Source organism: Micrasema longulum, unplaced genomic scaffold (genome assembly GCF_059751315.1).
Source record: "Micrasema longulum isolate JH-2025_06_02 unplaced genomic scaffold, ASM5975131v1 h1tg000322l, whole genome shotgun sequence".
Classification (NCBI taxonomy): domain Eukaryota; kingdom Metazoa; phylum Arthropoda; class Insecta; order Trichoptera; family Brachycentridae; genus Micrasema; species Micrasema longulum.
This window is the reverse complement of record NW_028277526.1, coordinates 134142-160385: the sequence shown is the minus strand read 5'-3', so window position 1 is coordinate 160385 and position 26244 is coordinate 134142. Positions and strand designations below refer to the sequence as shown.

General features: G+C 33.0%; 2 protein-coding genes across 2 annotated transcripts; one reads left to right on the top strand and one right to left on the bottom strand.

Annotated features, from left to right (window-relative positions):
- Positions 1-358: 358 nt before the first annotated feature.
- On the top strand, positions 359-15535 carry park (E3 ubiquitin-protein ligase parkin). Its single transcript, XM_088224957.1, has 11 exons — positions 359-815; positions 1627-1849; positions 2468-2664; positions 4423-4571; positions 4719-4796; positions 8322-8442; positions 9208-9280; positions 11651-11715; positions 12862-12981; positions 13489-13601; positions 15294-15535. The coding sequence occupies exons 1-11, from the start codon at positions 561-563 to the stop codon at positions 15373-15375; spliced, it is 1476 nt and encodes a 491-aa protein (XP_088081083.1). The 5' UTR covers positions 359-560; the 3' UTR covers positions 15376-15535.
- A 1709-nt stretch (positions 15536-17244) lies between these two features.
- On the bottom strand, positions 17245-22371 carry LOC148282491 (ribosome biogenesis protein BRX1 homolog). The gene is made up of 5 exons (XM_088224956.1): positions 21995-22371; positions 21573-21849; positions 20355-20638; positions 18405-18639; positions 17245-17512 (listed from the first exon to the last, which is right to left on the bottom strand). Exons 1-5 carry the CDS (start codon positions 22106-22108, stop codon positions 17289-17291), a joined length of 1134 nt encoding a protein of 377 aa, XP_088081082.1. The 5' UTR covers positions 22109-22371; the 3' UTR covers positions 17245-17288.
- Positions 22372-26244: the final 3873 nt, after the last annotated feature.

Here is a 26244-nt window from a genome sequence, read left to right as displayed (position 1 = left end):
ATGGTCTATTAACAAATCAAAAAAAAACACTGAACTTCCTTATGGTAAAGGCCAAACATATCGCCTTTCGGTAGAAACATATTTTTAAACAAATCTATTTTAAAATTTATACATAAAAACAATTTTTCCATAATATCCATATTGATTTCGAAAATAGTTATTTATTTTACTTTATTTATATTCGTAGTACATGATATTTCCCTATTGTTATCGAAAATGTCAATTATATTTTGATTAGAAGAATCTTGATCACAAAATAATCCTCCTCTAATTTTCTAATTAGGTATTATTTTTATGTCTTCATTATGTTATTGTCTCTGCTTCGCTGGTTTCCCTTTTTATTTTTTATCTTTGCTTTTAAATGTCACTTCTTAAATAGGTTATCTTTCAAAATAAATAATATCGTCGAATCTGGCCTTAGTGAGCTATATAAAATAAATAGCATCACCCATGTGCCATTGCAAGCGATTCTAGTAATCCCTGTAATATTAGTTATGTCATCATCAAATAATATATTGAATTTTAATAAATTAATTTTTATTTGAATATAAATTTACATTATGAGTATTTTTAATTTTCTTTACAATATTTTTTGTAAGATGTTAAACATATTTTATTTAAATGAATCTGAACTTACAAATTCACTAAGTATTTATATTAAAACTAATACAGGTGATACCGTATCCGTAAAATTAGATCCCAAGTGGGATATAAAAAATGTCAAAGAAGTGGTAGGTCCACGTTTAGGCTTTGAACCAAATGAAATGAAAATAATATTTGCTGGAAAAGAACTATGTGACTCTACTGTCATAGAAGTAAGTAGTGATAAATAATTATTTTGTAAGTACATTTGAATACGAATACAGGATCTCTGCTTTATTCATTGTTAATTTTTGTGTGCGCTGCTTTGATGGCTTTGGCAAGTGTCTCAATTTGTGAATAATAAAACTACCTTTTTATATTAAAATATAAAATGAAAATGGACAGATAAGTTCCCGAAACATTAAATAAAAATCAAAGGCGGTTTTAAATAATGTGATCTCTTTTTTGACGTTGGAAATATAAGTATAGAAAGACCAGGTGAATTAACACTAAACTAGCTGAAATTGACTTAATGATACTGGCTGTGATCCGGCGGTTGAAATATCATATGTTAATATTTTTAATGAACATGTCGGGAAAGTGTTAGTATTTAGAGATGTGTTTATGCAAATATAGGCATATCATAAATACTTGAACCAGCTATAAACAGGTCATAAGCACTGTTAATTCTATCCTATACTTCTATCTCCAAAATGTATTTGTCATTGTTTAGGTATCTGTTTATTTAAATACACTCTTTAGGAGGTAAAAAATTAGTACTAGTCCATAAAAATTTGGACATACTCAAAATATTGTTTATACTTTTGAGTATATTTCGGTGAATTATGTTTTTTGCTTTTTATAATGAGTTATTTACTATTTACTATACCTACTGTTATATCTTTTTTTTGATGATTTTATTTCATGTATCTATATTTTTTATACTGTGTTCGGGTGTTTTGTTTTATTATAGTGGTTTTTCAATATTATTTTATGCTTTGTCAAAGGCGTAAGCCATCGAAATGAATACAGTTTTTTTTCTAGGAATGTGATTTAGGGGAGAAAAGTATCCTACATGCTATCAGAATTCAAAGAAGAAATGTTAAATGCCTTTCTACTAATATAGAAGAACAAAATAGTGAATTAGCAGGCCTTTCTTATACCAACCACCTAGAAGAAACTCCATCTGAAGGTTCTAAACCTCTCTCTGAAACTCTACTAGATCTTCAACTGACTACCGATGAACGTACCGGTGTGGCTGAATCAGGTAAATCCATTAACATTGTCATGTATCATTTTTAAGCCTTGTTTTGTACCTTTAACAGATACCGCTTATATTATATGTATTTTTTTTTCTCTTTAAAAATACTTTGGAAATTATCCTTCTCAAAACAAACTTAAAAGCTAGATCTTGCCAAATTGCAAATGGATTGCAAACTGCAACATAATTAAATAATTGTCTGTATTGCGGAAACAAAAAACTAGCTTTACTGTCTGCAAATTTAGATCTAGAAAACATATTAATAGCACTGCAACTATAGATTATGTGGTCAAAATTATGTGACTTTCCGTGAGTTAAAGAAAAAAATAGTTTTTTATGATTATTTGATTTGTAAATAATAAGAAATAATAGGTTGTTCAAAAATTTCTTTCGTATTTTTCAAGTTATTTCAAATGTATTTTTTTAAATAAACAGAATCAATCCAAATACTGCCCATTATTATCGATGGTCTTTTACCATCTTTCTGGTAGAGCCATGATCCCATCCTCATAGAATTCTGTGGTTTGTGGGCAATATAATTTTATATAAATAATTTCAAATTTGCTCAGATTTTTAATGTGATTTACCCATGATTTGCTTTCTAAACAATTAATGCACCTTTAGAAAGAGCAAAGCTAAGAGCTCACTTCTACGTGTGGTGCGGTCAGTGTAAAAGTTTGCGTGAGGGCAAGTTACGTGTTCGCTGCGCAAACTGTAGTGGTGGAGCTTTCACTGTCCATGAAGATCCTCAGAACTGGGACCATGTCCTCCGCCCCTCCCAGATCACCGGAGAGTGCTTGCATCAACCTAGTTGTTCAACGGTAAATTTTTTAATATCGCTAATATGCTCTCAGGGGCACTAAAGCAAAGTTTTTTTAAAACCTGAAGATCTAGCTTTAACACCATATTCAATATCGAAATTTGTATACATTCAATGTTTCCCTTCAATCCACACAACAATCAATTTACTTACTGATTCTTAAAAAAAAACAAAAATGTTATTTCTACTTATTTATTTACGGACTCATTCAATTGATTTAATTACAAAAATGTACTTTTTTTGTTTACCCGTATGTTTGAAATTAAATTCAACCAAAGGAAATTAAAGCTAGGACAAAAAAATCAATCATAACTACCTCGACAAAAAATCTAGTCTATTTTAGTGATTGTTTTCCTTTAACATACATACTGTGTGAAAAAATTCCTTCCAGTCACTGTGTGGTAACCTGAGGTTACCTTAGAACTTGAGGTTAGGAAATCATCGCCTGATAATCACTCTCTTTTCATCAAAATTATATGTGTGTCTTGCTTAGTGATCTAATTAGATTACATCTCTTTCTCTCAAAGTTAGTCAAAGTTGCGTCCTTGCACCGCTCCTTTTTATAATCCTTATGGACTTCATCCTAAGGAAGTCAATTCCACTAGATCGAGGAATATCCATCTCCCCCCAAAAAGTCTGCAACGTAGAGTATGCTGATTATGCGCTTATAATTGGCTAGGAGTAGCGGCGCCACATTCAACTGTATGAAGGGTGTCTAGAGATTGGATATTTGCTCAGTGAAAACCGAGTGCTGCCTATATAACGCCCGCATAACACTTATTCTTCTCTACGGATGCCCCTCAGTAGGGCCCAAAACAGCAAAATATGGAGTTTTGAGAAAAGGTGTCTCTGAAGAATTTTGGGTGTGCGGTGGTTTGACTTTGTTAAGAATGAAGTGATAAAAAAACGGACGCAGCAAACTCCGGTAAAAACTGACATCTAGCGGAGGCGATACGGTTGGCTGGGCCATATACTGCGGATGCCTCCTGAGAGGCTTAACCACGCTTGCCTACTTTACAAGGCATCAGGTTCTCGTCGTCCTGGACGTCCTCTGCTGACTGTTTGTTGGCAATTTATGTCGGAACTACCGGACACGAACCTGACTTGGGAGGACGCACAGGAGCTGGCAGCCGATGGAGATGTATGGAGGTTTTTTGTGGACACCGTATTCTCCAATTAGAGAGCGGACACGGAATGATGATGGTTCTCTCAAATGAATATTTTAGATATTTGTCTCATAGTGCTTGATATTTCGTCATTTTTGGAGATCCTCATGGACAAAATATTTCATTTAAATTATCTTATTTACCTTAATATGTGGTACAATTTTTTTCTTGTGTTAACTTAAATATAAAAAAAAAATTGTTGTATCATTCATAGTAGTTGCCAAGATATTAATTAATTACGTGCAATTCGCAATGCCGGTTACATAACAGCAACGGGAGGGTTAAATCTAGAAAGACTTACACCAAAATAGTTCAGATCCTTTCTTGAGTTTACGATGCGAGACAATCAGGACATTGGTGCATGCAAGTAAAATTTTGTGCTATGGTGTTTGAGAAACAGCACATCATTATTTCACAACCAGATGATCGGAACATTGAATGCCACATGTTGCAATTATGATGGTGTGTACATTAATAAAGCCCCATAGTAAACTAAATATGAATATGGAGTCAGTGTTATTTCTACGTTTTTCTAGACTTGTAATATATTTAATATATATGAAATGTATTTTCTGTTTTACTATTTTTATCAGATACATCATGAAAAGGGGCCTAGTTTTGCAGAATTCTACTTCAAATGTTCCGAGCATGCTACAATGGGAGAAAAAGACCAAGCAGTTCCACTATACCTTATTAAACCAAACCACAAAGAGATTCCTTGTCTGGCTTGCGAGGATATTAGGTTTGTAGCTCTTATTCTTTTGTTAAATAAAATAAAAAAATTTAACTGCTGAAACCTCTCCGTATGATATTATGATTTTAGTCATAAACACATTTTGTGTCTGATGCCAAAAAAACACAAATCTAATAATTGTTTTTATTATTTCAGTGAAACTGTTCTGGTATTCCCTTGTAACTCTGGTCACGTAACCTGCTTGGAATGTTTTCGGTTGTACTGTTCATCGAGGTATATATTAAATGTATCATTCACCACCCCATGTGCTCTTATATTTACATTAAAATATGCATTTGTTTGCTTACATACGTTCATATGAATGTTCTATTAATTTCGCGTATTAAAAAAAATTTAGCCCCAATTTTCATGGAATTTTTTAATTCAGTGCCTACTGTTATGGTCGTTAAATAATTTAGTTCAGTTTTATTATACAGGGGTAGGTGCTTGAAGTGTTACCAACTTCACGCTGCTGTAGCAACCAAACGGCTAATGACAGTGCGCTCATGTTTTGACACGTGTCAGTCTGTTATATTGTTTATAATTCTACCGAAGCATATTGTTTTACGTCACAGTTAAAAAAGTAATCGAAATAGAATTCAAACTCAACAGTTTATTGCTTTGTATTTGGCTGATAAATCACAACCAGCCATTATTAATGTGCTACAACATTAACATGTGAACAAAATGTTTGTGTATCGGACCATTTCACATTACAATGATACTGGTAGAATAAAAAAATGCCATGGAGGTGGACATCCAAAAACAGCAACATCGACAGAAATGGTTCGAAAGGTGAAGGCCAAAATTCAACATAATCCACGACAAAGCGAAGTTCAATTGACAAAAAATCTCAATGTGTCTGCTCATAGCATGGGGCGCATAATAAAAAATGAACTACGATTGAAGCCCTGCAAAATACAAAAAGTGCAGAATTTAACGCCCGCATGAAAGGCAGTTGGACTAGCAAGAGCAAAGGTGTTAAAACACTTGCACGTTGGTGGCGAGCTAGAAAATTTGGTCTTTTCTGATAATATTTTTTTTTATGGTTCAGCAATATGTAAACAAACAAAATGATTGTGTATGGTTACAGTACAAAATAAAAGACCAGCGAATTGCTCTGCAAAAGCAAGCGCCTGCATCAGTGATGGTTTGGGCTGCGGTAACTGCCACAGGACGCTCACCACTCAAGTAAATCAGCAAATCTACCGTGAAATTATTTTAAATGATGCATTGTTACCTTAGGCACATAAAAAATTCGATAAAAACCATTGAACGTTTTAACAAGACTCGGCACCATCCCATGAATCCCGCGAAACCCAAAGTTTTTTACAAGAAAAAATTCCTAGCTTTATTTCATCACAACAGTGGCCTCCATATTCCCCGGACTTAAACCCAATGGACTTTTCCACATGGTCCATTCTATAGGCCAAAGTATCAGCCAAAAAATATGAAACGGTCGACGCCTTAAAGATTGCTCTTCGCCGAGAATGGGACAAAATACCATCAGCCCACATTAGTGCAGCGTGTGAAGCCTTCTTGGACAGACTCGATGCTTTTATCCGCCCTAAAGGTGGCTACATCAAACAATAACATTTTTTCTTTTAAATTGAAATGTTTTTACGATATACTGAAGTTTTTAAATTTTAAAAATCCAAATTAACAATTTTACTGAATTTTAAATTGGTAACACTTTGAGTGCCGACACTTGTATAATATATATTTTGAAAAGTTATGTTCACAACTAATATAACTAACTATACACTGGAACTTCTTTTTACACAGGGGTACGTTCCACACAGTACTGTGTAAAAAAAGTATACTAAAAAAAGAGTGATGGATAGGTTTCCTTGCATAAAAATAATTTCGGAATTTAAGTAAATTAAATTGTTTACTGTTTACTGTGCTTAATTTTATCAAAAAATATAGCATGGCAACAAAATACTTTTAATAATCGTAACAAAGATTAATCATTATTACCCTTTCCTTCATCCCAACATCCTCTCTAAAAAAGCGATATAAAGAATTCCAAAACCGAATAGTATAATTATATTACTATTACGCATTTTTAAATAGTGTTGAAATTTATTTTTTATAAATTTAATTTATGTACTGTGCTATTTTGAAACTGGGTAAAAAGAGATTCTGGTGTGTATCAATTATTGTGAACTAATTTTTTTAATGAAAATTGGGATTAAGTGACCTTTTTTAGTAATATCAAAATACTACCTGGAATTTTCAACTAACGGGTGTGTAAATAACATCTGTGAAAAAAGAAGCTGGTAGTATTGCTAATTCATGGATTAAATGTCTGAGGTTCAAACCTCACTCTATTACAACTTGAATCCCATATTCTAGCACAGTTATTTACGAATAGTGAAAATACCCCTAAAATGTAATTATTTGGGTGGATCTTAAAAAGGCAATTTTTTTTAATTCAATTTGATTGTCTTATTGGCTTCCTTGTCATTTTTACTCAAGATTTATATGAGAAAATGGCTCAAAAACTTGACATACTATGATCTAATATCTAATTAATAATATCGATAATCTAATTGCCCATTCTAGAACCCATAGCAGATGAAGTGAATTAACTGACATTTTTAAGCTTATATTACATTTCTGTAATCATTAGAATCCAAAAACATTTTTTTCCTGGTTCTTTATGTACAAAAGATTTATGTTAATTTAAAATATCAAAATGGCTTAGTAAACAAAAATAGACAAAAGCTAGTTAAAGAGTTAGAACTTTGAATACAAAAATTTGACCATTTTGTCAGTTGGTTAACTTCGCCTGCAATGGGCTCTATCAGGTTTGTTAGTAATTAGGCCCATTGCAGTTTGTTTTCCCATCGATACCAATAAAACATTATATTAATACATATTTCTTATTTCAAAATTTTTACACGGTGGTCAGTTGTTACTGTCATGTGTTTTGTTTTCGTCATAAAATGGTGTCTTTTACAAAAAAATCTAACTAATACCTATTATTTAATACAATACGTTTGTCTTAAAATATTTATTTTGTATTAATTTTAATGTCAAAATTTCCGGATCATAATGTATTTATAATTGAAAAAGTTGCTTGGTTTATTGTTTTGTATATTTTTTAAATGCTTTTTAAAACTTGTATAGTAAAATAATTTTATAAATGTTGAAATAATATTTGATTTACAAGTAAAGATCTAAATTTTGACCATCGATTATCGCTGGGCAACAAAAAAAATCTTTTATTTAGTCTCAGAAAGAAAAATATGTGATTCTGACAGTATTTATTCTCCTGAATTAAAATATGAGCAAGGTTTCCAAGAAAAAGGCATATTTCAAACATTTTAATATTTTCTGCATTCTTTAACTGCACGATATACTTACCTATGCGAAACTATGAGTAATATTTTTGAATGCTTGTCGAGCTGCATTCTCCAGTGGATTCAATAGTTCCTCAAATTTTTGATCAGGTATTAGTGATCATATTTGTGGACCAACAAATATTCCCTCTTTAATTTTTAAATCACTAATTTTAGGAAACTTCTGTTTGAAGTGCGTTAAACCAGGAGTATTGCCCATTGCTTTGACGAAATTCTGTGGGTGATGGAGAAATTCATAATACATATTTGAAAACTGGATTATAAATTGCATTAAGTGCACCTATTGCTACTTGTGAGACAAAAATCACACTAACCCGTTTTATTAGAGTTAAGCCATGAAATTCTTTTTATTAAACCCGAACTTGTAGAAAAAATAACAATTTTCATTCAGATTACGAGATAGACAATTCTGGATTCACCCAGAGTTTGGTTATACGTTACCCTGTCCAGCTGGTTGTCAGAATTCCTTGATTGAAGAAATTCATCACTTCAAACTTCTTACGGAAGACCAAGTACGCTATTATTTTATTTTTGTTTATTATTAATGCGTGTATTTATAAATATACATTTTACATAAGTTAATAATTTAATTCGGCGTCTTTTGACCTTTTCGAATACTTGACCCCCAGGACCTCAATTTTAACATACAACTGTCTAATATGTCTGTAATTTCAACTATGACGTATTTAATTTTCTAATTTATATAACAATATGAAATAATAATATTATTGATCTAAAAATCAAATGCAATGTAGTAGCGGCTGCAGCGGGCCATCAGCAGTAAGATCTTTAAATATTATAGATCTTTTTTTTGTCATTTTTAAATAAAATTTGATTCCTGTAAGATTGGGCTCTTCTCTCCTCTTAAAAATTATTAATGTCATTTGCCACACCCTACCTATGTGAACCAACATTCTCGGTGGACATGAAAACTGAAAAGAAAAATAGACAACTCCAATCAGAAAATAATTGAGTTATTTGTGCTCCAAAATAGAACCACGATTTGACATATTGTTAAAAAAAATAAACAGGTGTAGCCTTCTCACTGAAATAATAATACCCTTACTTTTACCTAGCTTGCGACCGCGACCCCCAAGCAAGACTTTGCAACCCCCCTGGGGGTCGCGACCCACAGGTTTAAAAACACAGATTTAAAGGTTTTAAGTCTAATTTACCTAAAACTTTGAATACAACCTCATGTACCGGCATCACTAATTGTTATAAAACTCACTCTTTTCTCTAACTGTGCCATATATATGTTATTTTATGTGTTTCAGTATACACAATACCAAAGATTTGCTACGGAAGAGTATGTCTTACAGTCAGGCGGAGTCCTATGCCCTCAACCAGGTACAGTCCATTCAACCGGTTCTTAACTTGGTTCACCGACAGGCACTAACACATCAACATAGACTATTAAACATTAGAATTTAATGTACCCCTTTTATTGTTCAAATTATTATATTTGTGACCCAAATATTAGATTTTTTTTTTAAATCTCACAGGTTTTATGCTGTAATATTTTTTTTACTATATGTCCGCCTCGTAGTCCAATGGTCAGCGCATTTGCCTACCACGCAAGAGATCTTGGGTTTAATTTCTGACAAGGTTGCCATGAAATATTGATTTAAAAAGGTGTTTTTTTCACTTAAATATTACATAGTCCCTGAAACGAAGCTTAAGGCTGACCATCTTACCTTCATGTAACAAAAATAATCAAGATACGCTGTAATTGGTGCACCAATGCAGTGTCCTATACACCATTCGGTGTGGAAATAGACGAGTGTTTACATGGTTTGTCCAAAAAGTAATGTCAGTGATTTTGCTGTGAAGCGAATACACATGGCAGCGCGCTCGAACCAGTTGAGATAGGTGGAGGGAGGAGTCTGCTTCTACGCACGCGGTTGCTTAGTCGTCTCTGGCCATCTGGAGAGTAAGGACAGGCATTTTCGTGAAACTCATTTTCGTTTCTCGTTCAAGCCGCATTGCAGCGCTCGATGGAGCAAATGATTTCCATCAAGTTTTATGTGAAACTCGGCAAGTCCGCAGCGGAAACATTTCCCGTGGTTGTTCGTGGCACAAAGCATTTTTTGAAGGCCTTAAAAAAGTCAGCATTGAAGCCTGCGCTGGAAGGCCATCAACGACCACCACCGACAAAAATGTGATGCGTGTGACTTAACTCTTGAACTCAGACCTTCGTTTGAGTTTGAGTTTTCATTTAATAGCAGACATTGAACATTCCGAAAAATTCCCCCGAGCTGTGACGATTGGAAACTTCACCATGACAACGCGCTTACCCACACCGCCTTCTTTGTGACCTGCTTCCTGACCGAATCAAAGATGCCGATGGTTCTTCAACCGGCCTACAGTCCTGATGTGGCTCCCCCAGACTTCTTCTTGTTCCTGCGCTTCAAAACTCCCATTAAAGAACATCATTTCGGGACAGTTGACAAAGTCAAAGAGGCTTGCACCAAGGCTCTAAAGGACATTCAGGAAAAGGCCCACCATGACATCTTTATTGCCTGGAAATATCGCTGAAAGCAATGTATCAATGCGGAAAGAGCCTATTTTGAAACATTTTAATATGTTGTACTGATCGGATCAATAAATGTTTTTAATCGAATCACTGACATTACTTTTCAGACCTTCCTGTAAAGGTTTATTTCATGTATTCTTAGTTGAAATTAAAATTGACACTTTTTAAGCATTTCTTTTTTAAACTAGTTATTACCATGTAGTAATTGTCTCTGTCACTCCATTCTTTTAATTTTTGTCTGCTGTTATTTTGTCTTGTAAGCTGAATTAATGGGTTTAAATGTTTTTGTTCGTTTTGTTTGTAAACATAAGTGTTCTGTATTTTAATTTTATGATTACATTTTTACACTTTGTTAGGATTACTTGTTGAATAAAAATGTATGTGTACGGCACGAAAAATGCTTGATTCATATTTACAAAAATAAAAGGTACATTAAAATTTTGTATATCAATACAAGCCGGCCTTCGTGGTGTAGTGGTCAAGACGCTTGACTCACACACGGAAGGTTCCGGGTTCGATTCCCGGTGAGAACACAAAAATTAAATGTGATTTTTCTTAAGCCTGGGTGTTCTGTGATGTAATTCACCACTGTAATTGGGCTTCCTGGCCTGTTGTGGTGCAAAAAAAAAAAAATACAAAAAAATACAATTACAAGTAGTTAATTTTTATTGGAATTAAGCATTATACATTTGTTTCATACTACACATAGAAAGTTTGGTCCTTGGTGTGTAGCAATACTTCTCTAAAGAAAAAAATTACTTAAACTTCCTTATTGTTACTTTTTTACAAATATTAAAAAATATATTTATGCAGGTATTTTTTTTTAACCACTTGGTACCCGAGCAAATCTTGTTTTTAACGGTAAATATATTTCATGATAGAAAAGAAAACAAGTGGAAATAACATGTTTTTATAAAATCTGATCGTTAAGTGGTTAATAAAATGAAATAAAATCTAAAAATATATGTTTAAAAGATTGCTTAAATTTTTTAAAAAGTAGTGCAAGTAAATATTTTTAAATGTTCAATGTGTTGCTTGGTATAATACGTAAAATGTCCTGTTATCTATCTGTAATTTTACATCTTAAATAAAGAGGTTTTTATCGTTTTTTTCCTTTGAATGAGTGAATATGTTTCGATTTCATGTTTTTGTAAATATAATGTTAGTATTTAACTTTTCTCCAGATTGCGGAATGGGAATACTTATTGACCCTGAATGTACGAAGGTTACCTGTAGCAATGGATGTGGGGTAAGCTTTTCCTCTTTTCCGGAGACCACATAACATAACCTCTTATAAAAAATCTTAAATTATCAAAATGAATCCCAAAAAACGATTGCCATAACCTTTCTGCCGATTGAACCATCCTAGCCTTCTTTGGAGCAGATTCGCCAGATGAAGTCAGCTATGTTGACTTGCTTATTTTCTGTCGTGTCACTACACCACGATCCACAAAATACTTTGGGATTACGCGTAAACAAGTCCAAATAGTCTTCTGGAGTTGTCATACGATTCCATTTTTGTTTAACTATGAGCTAACATGACCCCCCCATCTCGCCGATAGCTTTCTCAGGCCTAATTTTTTGTCGGCGTTCAATTTATATATGTACTTATTTATAATGTCAGCAATCTCTCTCATCTTCATCCGACAGTCTGCTAACTTGATATAATAGACCATATTATCCTCTGTAGTCATCTCAATCGGACAGCCTTGGCACTTTTCATTAAAAACAATGTTCAGCCACGCTAAACCATTGAACCACTTCTGATAATGGTCATCAAGGGTACATGGTTCTTATAAACAGCATGAAACTTCACTTTGATTTACTCACATGTCATCCCATCCAAAATAGAGGAATCAAATCACTGACTGATATTTCTCTTTTCTCATGGCTATAAATAAACACAATCTTATCCGCTTTCAACAGCTGTTAAAATAAAACTGCTCATTTTTTGACAGGTGTCTTAAATTATGGTATACAGTATACCGATTTTGAGTCAGTGGCGTCATCAGTCGTTATATCGTTAAGTACTTATCATACAGCTCTCGTATTTCAATTTAAACTGCATATTATTATGTATCTGCATATGAACGGCTATGTAAATCTAAGAAATTTAATTGCATATTTGCAAATCTAAAAAGTGAAAGCACTGGATGAAAAAATACCCTTTTAATACTTCGCTCTTAAATTATCCACTTTCTTTAACTTTTTACCATTTTAAATCTAAGATTTTCGGCCAGAATAAATACATATTTTAGATTTTAATGCCCTAATATGTTTTTCTTTTAACAATTTATTTTATATTTGTTTTTTTAATAGCGCCAATAATATGATGTATTTATAGTATGATGTTAGATGCTAATTTATTTTTTTAACAAAATATGCTTTCTTTTAGTACGTATTTTGTGTGAAATGCCTTCAAGGCTACCACTTGGGTGAATGTGGAGAAGTTGACCCGGGAACTCAAGCCTCAGGAGACTGCAGTTACAATGTGGACCCAGCCAAAGTTGAACAAGTATGTTGTGATTTATTTTTCTAGAACTGTTTTAAAAAGCTATTATTTCCATCCCTGTAAAAAATTGATTATTTTTCTAAGATATGTATTACATCCATATGTTAACTTTGACATCTGAATTTATTTCAATAAATATAAAAGCATATATCTAATTGCTTTATAATATGGAAACTTCACTGGTCCATTAGAATTAAGTCTAATAGTGTAAAATATTAAACTTTGTAACTGTACTATATGTTTCCTAAATATAAGAAAATAAAAAATCAAAAAGTTTTCAAAAAATCACACAAAACTATGAAAGTATTAATCCAGGAAATATCAAGAAGTTAGTACATTAAAACTATGAGTTTGGCAGACCTTTGTATTGCTGATTTCAGAACTATATAACTGATCCACAGTTTTTCTTATGGTTTTTCTGCCTAAATTCTATCATCAATGTATATACATATATACATGTAATATTATTTATACCACTAACTAATAATGTTAATTTGGTCGACTTACTAGGCCAGTTGGGAAGCGGCAAGTAGAACCACTATTCGTGTGACCACTAAACCTTGCCCCGCTTGCCGTACTCCGACACAGAGAGATGGAGGATGTATGCACATTGTTTGTACGAGGTAATACTATAATTATTTATTCATATAAAGATACATTTTACACGGTCAAATATCATACTTTATTCCGAGCAAGGTTAACATGATATACGGATTTAAAAGGTTTTTTTTCCACTGCATTATTTCATTGTCTCTGGTCACCTGAATCCTAAGATTGAACATCTTGCCTAAAATTTAAAAACCGATCACGTTATTAATTCAACATTAGTATGGGAAAAAAAGATTATTTACTGAGCGAGAGATTTAAAAAAAATCTAAGATTGCAGAAAAGAAAATGGCGGCTTCAATTCTGAATTTATACCGTAGCGCGATAAATTTATCCTTCATATAAAGTTTATATTTGAAGCACTAACTTTGTGGTTATTCATTATAATAAAATAATTATTTTATTATTCTTCATAGTTTACTCAACCGAAAATTGTTTTATTGACTAGTGATTACTATCTGTGAGTGTATAGTGGAGAAAAATCTAACTATGCACAGGTTGATAAGTAAACAAAACTAATTTTAATTTATTTCAAAACTAATTTTAATTTATTTCAAAACTAATTTTAATTTTCAACAGAGGGAAAAAAATTTTGAGAAGGGAATATGGAAGTCTAGGCATTTACAGAGCTCATGACCTGTCATTGGCTGGTTTAAGTGGCCACTTTACACACTGTGTAAAAGAAGAAGTATAAAAATTGGGAAATTGTTTTCTGGCGTTGCCTAGTAGGTGATTTGGTTCAGCCGGATGAATCTCACCCACATGATAAAGGTTTCAGCTCTTTTACTTCACAAAAGTCAACAGATGGAAGAGTTGAGGAAATGTGGATGTTTAAACATGGGCAGAATGATGAATGTTACACAGTGTGTAAAGTGGCCACTTAAACCAGCCAATGACAGGTCATAAGCCCTGTAAATGCCTAGACTTCTATATTCCTTTCTCAAATTTTTTTTCCCTCTCTGTTGAAATAAATTTGAATATGAACAACTCCCTAGGGAGGAAATCCAGCGAGTCTGCAAGCATTTGGACATAATCAAAGATTGTTAAAACTAATTTAATTTATATTTGGGTCTCCTATATATGAAATCTAGGCAAAATGTACATATATTAAATAGGTACACGACACTATATCGAAAGAACATATTTATCTAATGCTAAAAAAACAATGATAATATTTTACGACAATTAAAAATATATATCTTGTTTTAACACAATAGTAAAAAATAGATTGGAAGGTATCGACAGTCGCTACGTATACTATCGAATCTCCATTTCGCAAGGTTTATGGAGAGCAAAAACAAAGCTTAATATTTTATTTTTTTAAGAAGCTATCAGATACTGTGGAATTGCCTAACATGTATATTGAAATATAATAGATGCATGTTTGGCAATTATACAGTATCTGATAACTTCTTTAAAAATAACAAGGTTTGCTCGCAAAATGCAGATTCAATAGAATACGTGGGGACCGTCGATATTATTGAGGACTCACTCATCATTCAAAATTGTGTTGCATAATTTAAATTCAATACAATTATAAGTGTCTTGAGATTATATTAAAGGGCATCTCAAAGTAAATTTACAATATGGTAAACAAGGAGCGCATGCTAAGACAGACTTGTAATTTTCCACCTGGCGACTACTCCTGGGGAGAATTAGTGTGATGATAGCAATTGCAAATATGTATTCTCAATCTTTATTTGTTGCAGAGCGGGATGCAATTACGAGTGGTGTTGGGTTTGTCAATCTCAGTGGACACGCGGCTGTATGGCAGCTCATTGGTTTGGATAATATTATGTCGCGAAAACCTAATGACAATAAATATATTTTTAACAAAAAGATATGCAAAGATTTATGTATATAAGAGAAACTACAAAAACATTTAGCATAATATTAAATATTTATGTAATTTATGTTAAATTAATCATATATAAATAAATATTCAATATGACCTTTTTTTATATGCCCTAAATATATCAATGTTGATGTAGCTTAAACACTTTAAAATTTCAAACATAATAATATTGATTTCAAGTCAATTAACTTACATTCCCGTATCTAAAAACATGAATTAAACACGGTGCGTAGGTTTACACGGTCCCTGTTATCAAAATCAAGATTTAGACTATCGAGAACTAAAGAGTTCGAAGGCAAAAAGATGTCCTGTGCCTATAAAGTGTTCCGCTATTGCAGATTTTTTAGGGTACCTTAGTTTACACGCTCTTTTATGTTCATGCGCCCCTTTGTCCAATTTACACTTTATCACATCCTTAAACTTTTAACATGTCTAAGTTGAAAATATTCTGCGATCTCCAAACTGCAAAAAATTTATAAAACACATAAAACATTTTTGCCTCTTGCTACATATAAAATTGCACATAGGTACATACATATATTACTTACTTACTTATTTAGCGTGTCGGGTTGGATTATATCCAGGCACTCCAATATGCGGCGACAAATATCGCTTTGTCGTTTGCCACAATTAGGTCCCCAGGAGTGCAGCCTTCTCCCATGAGCGGGTACGTCAATAGGTGGCTGTCATCCTGGGTTGCGCCGCAATCATAATATATCATGGTACATATATGAATATATCAGATATTATATATAGTCGGTGATACTGGCAATACCATGTAACTATACATTGATTTTTTGGCAGCGGATCGTAAAAAGCATTCTGTTAATATATTATGTACTTACGATTTTAATAAACCAAAAATACCAGTGGAGTATCAGAAAAACTATTATTATTTACAGTAAAAAAGCAATATGTAATTACAGGTCACACGATATTGCATCGGCGATACGTATTATTTGTATATCGAATACATTATATGATTAGTATTAAATTAATCCATATAGAATAAGTGCATAATACCAGATCTACATTATATAACACTTAAAGATTTAGATTGTTTTTTAGTATTTTAGAGATTGTCAGCTAATATATTATATTACTAGGTTTTTTACCTGGCTTTGCTTGGGATCAATTTAAACTCAATTTCAAAAGAATATTGTATTTTTTGAAATTCCTTGCTATGAAATTTCATACCAGCAAAGTGGGAAATTTTATGTCACGCTACGACTTATCGTTACTTATCATCAATGATTTTGATATTTTAACAAAGACCAAGAAAAAATTGGTTTGTAAACAGCACAGTTGTGAAATAAAATGACAATTAAAAATGGTGTCTACGTTTCACAGCTATGACTTAAGCTAGGGTTTCCTAGGACAGCGGTGCCCGTATTTTAACGGCCGTAGTGAACGGTGATGCAGTGGACAGCCATCGTAAAAGTGATTAGAGAGTGGTTTCCTAGGAAAACGGTGTTAAATGGTGTTGATAACACCGTTTCCTAGAAAACCACACTCTAGTCACCTCTACGATGGCTGTCCACTGCATCATCGTTCACTACGGCCGTTAAAATACGGGCACCGCTGTCCTAGGAAACCCTAGCTTTACTGAGTTTATTTTCTTGCAAAGGCCGAAAAAAAATTATCTTAAAAATAGCATAGTTTACCTAGTAATTTAATCTAAAATGACGTTTCCAAGTGCGTGTTGCTGCATCTTACCTTTTTGGAGCAGTTCTTGTGACAAACATTTTATAGTATACTGTTATTTATATTTCTGTTACTTTGGGTTGTGGGAGATAAAACAAAAATTATAGAAATATTTTTATTGGGTATATATACTTTTAAACCTAATTCATTTCTTCAATTTTTGGGGTTTAACCTTTTTATGCTTATTTTTATTAGAAAACTTATTTTTAGCTTTGAATTGTTTTCTTTTTATAGCAAATTGTTTCTTTTCTTTTGTTTCTGACTTGTTCTGTTTCTGTTTGGGTTTGAACGTCTTCGGTTTCATCTTTTTGACAACCTTTTTCAACTTAAGATCTGCTTCTTGTTCCTGAGTCTCCTTCTTGATATCCTCTAAAATGAAAAATGGAGTAAATTATTTTAATGCATCACAACTTTTTTGTAGCATTCACGGATGAAGATAAAAATATGTGTTTAAGCGCAAATCAAAAATTCTGATTTTGAAGTTACCTAGTTGCAGTAATAAGGAAATTCAGTGCTATGAAAAATTGTATATAAATAATGTTTTCTTACACGGTAAAAATTAGAGCATTTAATTGTCACAAGTTCTTCGGAATTAACCAATGATAATGTTGATAGATTTTCGATTCCATGAAGCCAACTCACCAATCAGCAAAATTAACAGACTAGAACTTGTGATGTCACATGATAGGTATTATTATTATTATATTTTTTTTGCTTCGTTTGATAATCTATTAACTCATACCCACCGGATATGGAATTATTAGACCTAACGAATATTAAAATTATCAATTACACAAGAAATAAATTTTATACCTCACTTTGGTCACTCTAATCGTTAAAAAATAATTTGCTTCAATTCAACACATGAATGAAAATTATTGGACCAGATTTAGGAGTTTAAAAAAAAACAAATTAATAAAATACAAAAAATATTATTTGTTCGAGAGGTGCTTAGTTGCCGTGTATCTCATACCGCCCATCGATCCTCGTGTTTGTATTTACCGCAAACATTAAATAAATATAGATAAGAATTGGGAGATATTGTTAACCTTTGCTCAAACTTAAACTGCTGAGATTGCCAATATAAACTAATACCAAATAATAGTTACTTAAATCTTCAAGTACAAATAATAAGTACATTGGCGTACTTATTGCTAAAAGCAATATTTTCCAGCCAACCAAAAATCAGACTGGTCAAAAGAAGAGTTGGTCAAAAACTTCATCACACAAGACACTAACTTAAAAGTAAATATTTCTTTACCTTCCACTTCTTCCTTGGCTACTTCCAAAGGATCTCCTTGGAAAATATTCAGGCCAGGAATGTCAGGGTAGGCAGTATCCGGACGAGAGGCCTCGTACTCCACTTTTTGCTGAAGTCTGTTCTCGTATTTGGCAGAAGATCTCTTAGCCAAGGAACTGCGATAGCGAGATGGACTCACATAAGCCGGATTTTCCCAAAGAGTTGTTCCACCAAAAGACCCAGAAAACAGTTTCACCTAAAATTTACAACAGTTGCAATGAATTATTTATAAGAATTTATATATCATTCATACCTAATACTGCGAACATTTATTTTTAAAGGTTTTTCGACCTACAATATTTCATCATTCCTGGACTGTCACCTGTCACAAGTGTAAGTCTGATAACCTTACCTTCGTGTAACAGATAATCAAACTATGCTGCATTTGGTATACCAATTCAGTGCCTCGTGCACCACAGGGTGCAGAAAAGAGGGATGATGATGAATAGTTCAATGGATCATTGATCAAGTGATGCCGTGGTCAAGACCATTGATTACGTGAAGAAAAAATTGATTCTATTTTAAATAGTATTATAGTAGGAAAAAATGGATGTGAATTTTTATTATTATTATTATAGTTGGATAATTTATATAGTGCCATTTTTGTAAAAATCCCAGCACGTCTTGCAGCTACAGAGCGCATGGACGATTGAGATTCTTGTTCCTCATTTCCAATTATTAAAAATTTGGACAAATACAAAATATTGTTGATAAATCCACCTGGTCCACGAAGAAGTATAGAAATTGAAAAAATAACATTTTCAAGCGTTGCCTAGTATGTAGGTGAAACAATTCAATTAGATGAATCTCACCTGCATAAATAAAGGTTTCAGCTCTTTAAATTCACAAACATCAACAGATGAAAGAATTGAAGGAATATAGATGTTCAAATATGGGCAGAATGGTGAATGTTACACAGTGTGTAAAGTGGCCACCTAAACCAGCCACTGACAGGTCATAAGCCCTGTAGATGCCTAGACTTCTATATTACCTTCTCCTAAATGTTCTTCATCTCTGTTGTAATATTTTAATGGATTCATATACTTTTGTATGATTTTAAAGTAACAGGCGCACTGTTGTTGAAAACCTAGAACAAAATGCCTTCAAAAGAGCATTGTTGGTCTTTAAATAGGATTTTACATGTACTTTCTAAATTTCAGGTCTCTAAGAGAGTCACTGCTAAAAATATGATTTTAGCGAGGAAGGCCGAGACAAATTTGGGTCTTAACTATCATGTTTAATTAAGAAATGGTATTTTAAATGTACAATCTAAACTTCACATATCTGAGACTTACTGTTAAAACGTTTGATTTTCTATTGAGGATGGCTGAGAAAATGTTGGCTTTAAAATAGTGCTGTCAATCAATAAATAGCATTTTATGTGCTCATTTTAAATTTCACATGGCTATGACCGTGAAAAAGTTATATTTTATTATAAAAATAAATAAAAGCAAGAAAGCTGGGAAAAACTTGGCTCTTAACTATCACGCTTGATCTAGAAATGGCACTTTAAATATACATTCTAAATTTTACATCTCTAAGGCTTGCCGTTTATAAGTTCGATTATTTTTCAAGGACTGCCGGGAAAATCTTGGTTTTGAAAATAGCACCGTTGACCTAGAAATCGCATCTAGAATGACGTGTCGAAATTTCACCACGCTACGACGCACCGTTTTGGAAGAGATGTTGTGACAGACAGACAGACAGACAGACAAACAAACACACTCGTGTATTTTGTGTTTTATAATATAGATAAACAATTTAAATAAATATTAAAAATAAATTGATCTAATCTGTATTTGATCGTCTGCTTGTTATGTTTTCTGAGCAAATTACAATCAACAGTAATACATCCTAATTTTATTTAAATATAGGTATATTTAATTCAAAATAAAATTATCTGGAACATACCGGATTAAGAACAAAACGAGGTCCAATTTCTGCTAATGCTCCATCTTCGGATAAAATTTGGTAATTCCTGAACCATATTCGTCCATCAAGGTAAGTAAAGGAGTACACATGGTCGATAAAAGGTTGACTCTTGGGATGGTGTTTTGGAACACCAAATATTTGTTGAAGAAGTTCCTTTATCAAAACGAGGTGTGGTTCTGATGCAAATGTTGGGTCAAAAGACAAAAGCGGGCGAGATCCCCTCAGACAGTTGCCAGTAAACTTTAACTCAGCCATGGTGTATACTGCAACATAAAGGGTTTTAGGTTGTTAAGTGTACAGTTAATTACGCATAATAATATGACAAAATATCAATGTATTGTATCGATTGAAGTTACACTAGCTTTACGTCATTGTCAAATTACGTCACATGGATATGTCATCAAAATGATTATCTAGATCAGTGGTCAGCAAACCGCAGCTTGCGAGCCACATGTGGCTCTTTAACCACTCGAGTGCGGCTCACACAACCCAAGTTTCACTCTTCGCTTATTTTGTCAACGGGTCTTAATTAAGAACTTTTGAGATTATTGCCACTGAAAGGTCAAACAAGTGGCGAGGATATTGCAAACGCTGTCATTAAATGGACAGAGAAACATCATCTTACACTCTATAAAATTGTTTCAATTTCAACAGATGGGACAAAAAGTGTGACCGAGATACTTGTTTATCATTCACCACTAAGCGCTTTGAGCGAAGACATCTCCAGAAGAAATTAAATATTTTGGAATTGATAATCAATTATTGCCAATTTAATGAATTGTTAATTGAAATATTTCTAATTTGCGAGGGAATACACAAATTTTCTGCCACATAATAAGGTCCGTTGGCTTGGAGGAAACCTTTTTATATGAAAATAAATTTGGCTCGCCAAAGAAATCTCAACTCTTGTACCGCTGATCTTTGGTTCTTTTGACCAATGAGTTGGCCGACCACTGGACTAGATACATAAAAAAAAACAAGTTATAATAGTTCCGACTTTTTAGTATATAATATTATGATATGAACATAAAAAAAGCGCGTCTTATTTGATATATTTAACCAAACTTTACAAAGTTTGTGAAATTTTTGGAAACTCAAATCATCAGTTCATTAAAATAGTTCAAGCAATTGATACTTTCTATCTGGAAAGAGGTCTGTTGATTCAATATATAAAAGCGGTACAAAAACCATACTTACAGTTTTCCACTAAAAACTTTGCAGAAGGTCCACTGGGAATGTTCGAAAACCAAACATACAGGTCTTTCTTTTTGCGTCCCTCAAACATTATGGCTTTGTTGCAGTTTTTCATCTCACACATCTCATTGACAACAAATAGGTTTTTGTTGCGTTCCATTTTAGATTCTGGCTTGTGATGTGGCATTAATTTCTTAAGGTCCTCCATGAGATGCCGGTGGCGATGGTTAATTCCTCGAGATGCAAACACCAGCACTCGCTGCCTATTTATCCACTTCACCTGTAGAAATTTAAGATATGGAAACAATATTTCACTAAGTGATTAATTAGGGAACCTGTAGTAAAAAGTTAAATGATTTATCAAAATATTTCATAGAGTAACAGATTTGTAAATGGGATCTTTATTGAAAAGTCAAATAGTTTACCATTTTAGGGGCCGGGTCATCTGAAAAGCGAGTTGCTGCAGGAAGTTCTGGTGCCTTTTCTACTATTACAGCTTTGGCTTTCTTTGAAATTTTTTTACTCTTTATTTTGGCCATGATGTTTGTATTAAAAATATACGGTACAGATAATAAAACTCAAAAATCTATTTCTGCCACTACTAAATGAAGCAAACAAGAAATATGTAAAAAGGTGTAGATGATAGAATTACAAACAATGCGCGTCAAACATAAATTGTCGACACGTGAAGCGGCTGTATGTAAAATGTGATGTTTAATGTCGAAAATAAAATTGGGGGTTATGTTTCGGGTTTTGGTTATAATACATATGTTTAATCTATGGTGGTTTACTTCAAAAAGATGGTACTTCTTCTTTTTTGTAGCTTTTTTCACCTTACTGCGATGTTCTAGCCATCGCGTTCTTCGTTTTTTTGCATGTTTTCACATTGTCATGTTAGTAACTTATAAAATATATATAATTTACTATTAAATATTGCATTATCTACAACACATTTGTAAATGAATTCCAATAAATTACACAAAATGTTATATTTTTATAGGTTAAATGGGTCATATTCTCAGGTTAGAAGAGTTATGATATTGGTGAGAATTATGGATTAGAATATAAATATTGGAGAATTCTGAAATGAATTTAGGATGTCTATAGTTTATTCGGTTTCTAAAAAAATGTGGTTTGTATTTTCTTCTCAAGCTGACATTCGACAGCAAAATCCCAAACATGGATTCAGAACCAGTGAGAACCATGCAGCAGTGTCCAATGCACATTCTAATATCATGGCTCTTTCACTCTTTTGAGAAATCTTTAGATTTAAGTATATCGTAGTAGTAAAAAAATATCTTTATTGTTATAGAATCGTTTTAACACAATCGACAATTTTTAATGCATTTTCATATGACAACGGCTGGTCACTTGACCCCGAGACTTATTGTATAAAAGTTATACCAAACCTGTTCAGAACCACATTGGAGAAACAAGGTTTTTTCCGTAACCTTTGGTTTATTATGGAATAAATTAGTGAGTTCCGACTATTGACTTGAGAGGAGGCTATCTTATATTCTTGCCATGAACCAAGTTGCTTTATATTCATCATGACGAGATCACGTATTGGCAGGAAACGACTATAGGCAGCATCCTCGGAATGGACCATCTGCTTTGCTAACGCGTCCGCTTTTACACTACTTACCGGAAACACTACAAATAGCTAGGAATCGAAGACATAAGAACATTTTATAGGATGCCTCTATAAAGAAAGAAAAATAGTTTCATTTTCGTCCTTGAGATAAGAAGATGGAGGAGATTTTACATTTTGCACATAAATGACCACTTATTACATTAATGCCAATACCAATGAATCACAGATAATGTATGTTTAACGTTTTTTTTTCTTTGATGCATTAGAGAATAATAATCAAATAAAAATTTATAGCCTCCGCCTCCATTTTATTTAAATATTTTTATGTTACTGATCGAACTCTTGTTACCTGAATTTCACAAACAGTAATGTAGAAAATAGTACCTATTATGGGTAAATATTTATAATACGTGAAAAACATATTGATTGATTCCCTTCAAGTTTATAAAAGAATTAGTCCCTCGAATAAGGGATTTTATTTATAAAACACACACAACATTTGATCAGCGCGTTCTCGTACAATACGAGAGGTTTTGGGTTTGATTTCCGACATGGTTGAAATGAAATATTTATTTTGAGAAGCTCTTTTCACACTAGAAAATTAGTTTCATAGTTCCTGAACTAGCACCGGAAGCGTAAGACTGATTAAGATACGATTCAGTTGGTGTACTAATGGAGCGCCCTATTCACCATTATGTATGGAAAGGGAAATTACGATGATGACAGTCACAACAGATGTTGAACGCAGCAATAGATATTGAACGTCATCCTCTTATCAGCCCATTTCTCTCCACTGCTGGATATAGACCTCTTCCAAATGTTTCCATGTTTTTCTGCCCACGGCACTCTGTTTCCACCCATTTCCAACATTCCAACGAGTTCGATGATATAGTTAGTCCATTCTGTCTGTGGTCTCCCTACTTTCCTTTTATTTTTGTGGGGGTCTTCAATTTAGTTTTCTAGAGATCCACTTATCAATTTCTTGTTTTGCCACATTACCTGCCCACTTTGTCTTTTTTTAGTATTTTTCTTGAGTTTTATGTTTTTCTCCACCCTTTTCTATTCCACTTTTTTTATTATTCTGTTCCATAATTTTCATATTCGAACTCTTTTTTAGTCAAAGCATTTTTTAACAGCTTGTCTTTTACAACGGATGTCATTCTTATTCATCGCTTTGACATAATTTGCAATCTAAGTGACGCTTAAGGGAGAGGTTACACAATTTCGGGAGAAAATTTTGTCTTGCTGGCATCTACGATTAAGATTTTCGGTCTATGTGGAGCGAAATTTTTGTCTTTACACAAGTAAGGGTTCTAAGGCCATATTAATTAAAGTAATTTCGCATTATATAACAATGCAAATTATTTAAGTTGTTATACACAAATAAACATTAATCGGGGTTGGTTGTTCCGAGGAACAACTATCCCCGCAACAACGGGACTTTCAGTCGCATATTCCATTTTACTACATGGAAACATAATCTGATAAAAGTATGGAAATAAACTGTAATGACATGATTCCTGACTATTTTAACTAAAAATTGGTGCAAGCAATGTGTGAATAGGTTCCTAATTAACCGAGATAGACCAAGTTCAAGCACGAAAAAAAATATTTACGTGAAACTTTTGCACCTCTATTAACGCACTCTTACTTCCGCCATCTTGTGAGCAACTAAAATGACAGATGACAGCTGTGACCAGCGTTGCCAAAGCTTATTTCCCAAATTCCCCAAAAATCTAGATCAAATTACCCAAATGGGGAGAAAATAAAGTCCCGATTCCCCACAAATTCCCCACATAATTATCTCAAAAACAGTTTTATTAAAATATGTATATGTACATAATAACATGAAATAAAAACTGGCTAGAATCGTGAGGGTCCGCCACCGGTAGCTTTGCCATTTATGCACATATAATATTACAATATTTTGTAATTCATACAAAATAGACTTAAGGTCTAATCATCCTTAATATTTCGAGGGGACGTTTGTAGGCTTTTATGAAGAATTTAAACAAATTTTGTTAATAACCTACCCTAGGATTGTCTTGCGGTTTTTTATCAACAACTTTTAACAACCATTTATAGTTTTTATCACAAAACCGTTTTTATTTTGAAAGATAATAAAACAAAACGCAAGCAGTCGTTTGTACTAGTACCTAACGTGCTTATTCGACTGTCATTGTTTTCATTTTCCGTTATAAAGGGGATCCTCAAATTGCTATTTGAAGTTAATATTGTATTGCTATTAAAAAAATATTGATTTCATTCATAATAATATTAATGTTTTAATCACTTACCATCAAACTATCAATGTGTTAGCTAAAGATAAATTAATAAACGGTAAAATCCCCGCATTTTCTCATAATAATACCAAACTCCACGAAATCCCCAATCGAGTTGAGATTCCCCGCAGTTTGGGGAATTCCCCACAAATTGGCAACCCTGGCTGCGACATAGCAGTATCTTACTCTTCCGCGGTGGAGTTTAAACTTATCTCTTTCCCTCTTGTACCTATTCTAATCGGAACAACCTACCCCGGGAAATTCCAGTTTCAGGTTCCCCTATTCCTCATGCGTATGAAATGTCTTTATCTTCCATCATAATCGTATTGGATCCATTTGTTTTTATATTTACTTTAAAGATAGCGTTCTTAAAACATTTCATCACTAACTAACACTTGATTTTACTGGAGTCATAAAAAAGGACTGCAAACTTTGTAAGACGTAGCTTCAGATTGTCCTTGTTACGCGGGGCGTAGATGAGGAAGCCTAGTGTTTTTCGAAAATAAATAATTTAATAAGACTATTTAACTAAGCCAAAAAAGATTTTTTTAAATTTTGTATATCGTATCGCATCGTTATGATTTTTGAAAGTTTTGCATTTCTGAAATTACTTCACATGTGACGTCAAAAAGTTTTCTTCCGCTTATTCTCGGTCAGTTTTGCCGATTGGTTCGTTGACTATAAGTAAACCGGGAATTTTCCACAATTCGTTTATCAATATTTGATTTACATAAACCAGTGACGTCATTCAAAGTAGTGCGTTTTGATCAAAAAATTTTTTATTATTTTTTCCGTACAT

Bases quoted from the DNA above. Each gene is read 5' to 3' on its own strand.
- park (XM_088224957.1), top strand. From the start codon at position 561: ATGAGTATTTTTAATTTTCTTTACAATATTTTTTGTAAGATGTTAAAC. The intron at 1,850-2,467 runs GTAAATCCATTA...ATGCACCTTTAG, and splicing joins TACCGGTGTGGCTGAATCAG to AAAGAGCAAAGCTAAGAGCT. The intron at 4,572-4,718 runs GTTTGTAGCTCT...TTATTATTTCAG, and splicing joins CTGGCTTGCGAGGATATTAG to TGAAACTGTTCTGGTATTCC.
- LOC148282491 (XM_088224956.1), bottom strand. From the start codon at position 22,108: ATGGCCAAAATAAAGAGTAAAAAAATTTCAAAGAAAGCCAAAGCTGTA. The intron at 20,639-21,572 runs GTAAGTATGGTT...TTTATGTTGCAG, and splicing joins AAAGTTTTTAGTGGAAAACT to TATACACCATGGCTGAGTTA. The intron at 17,513-18,404 runs GTAAAGAAATAT...TTTTCATTTTAG, and splicing joins AGCCAAGGAAGAAGTGGAAG to AGGATATCAAGAAGGAGACT.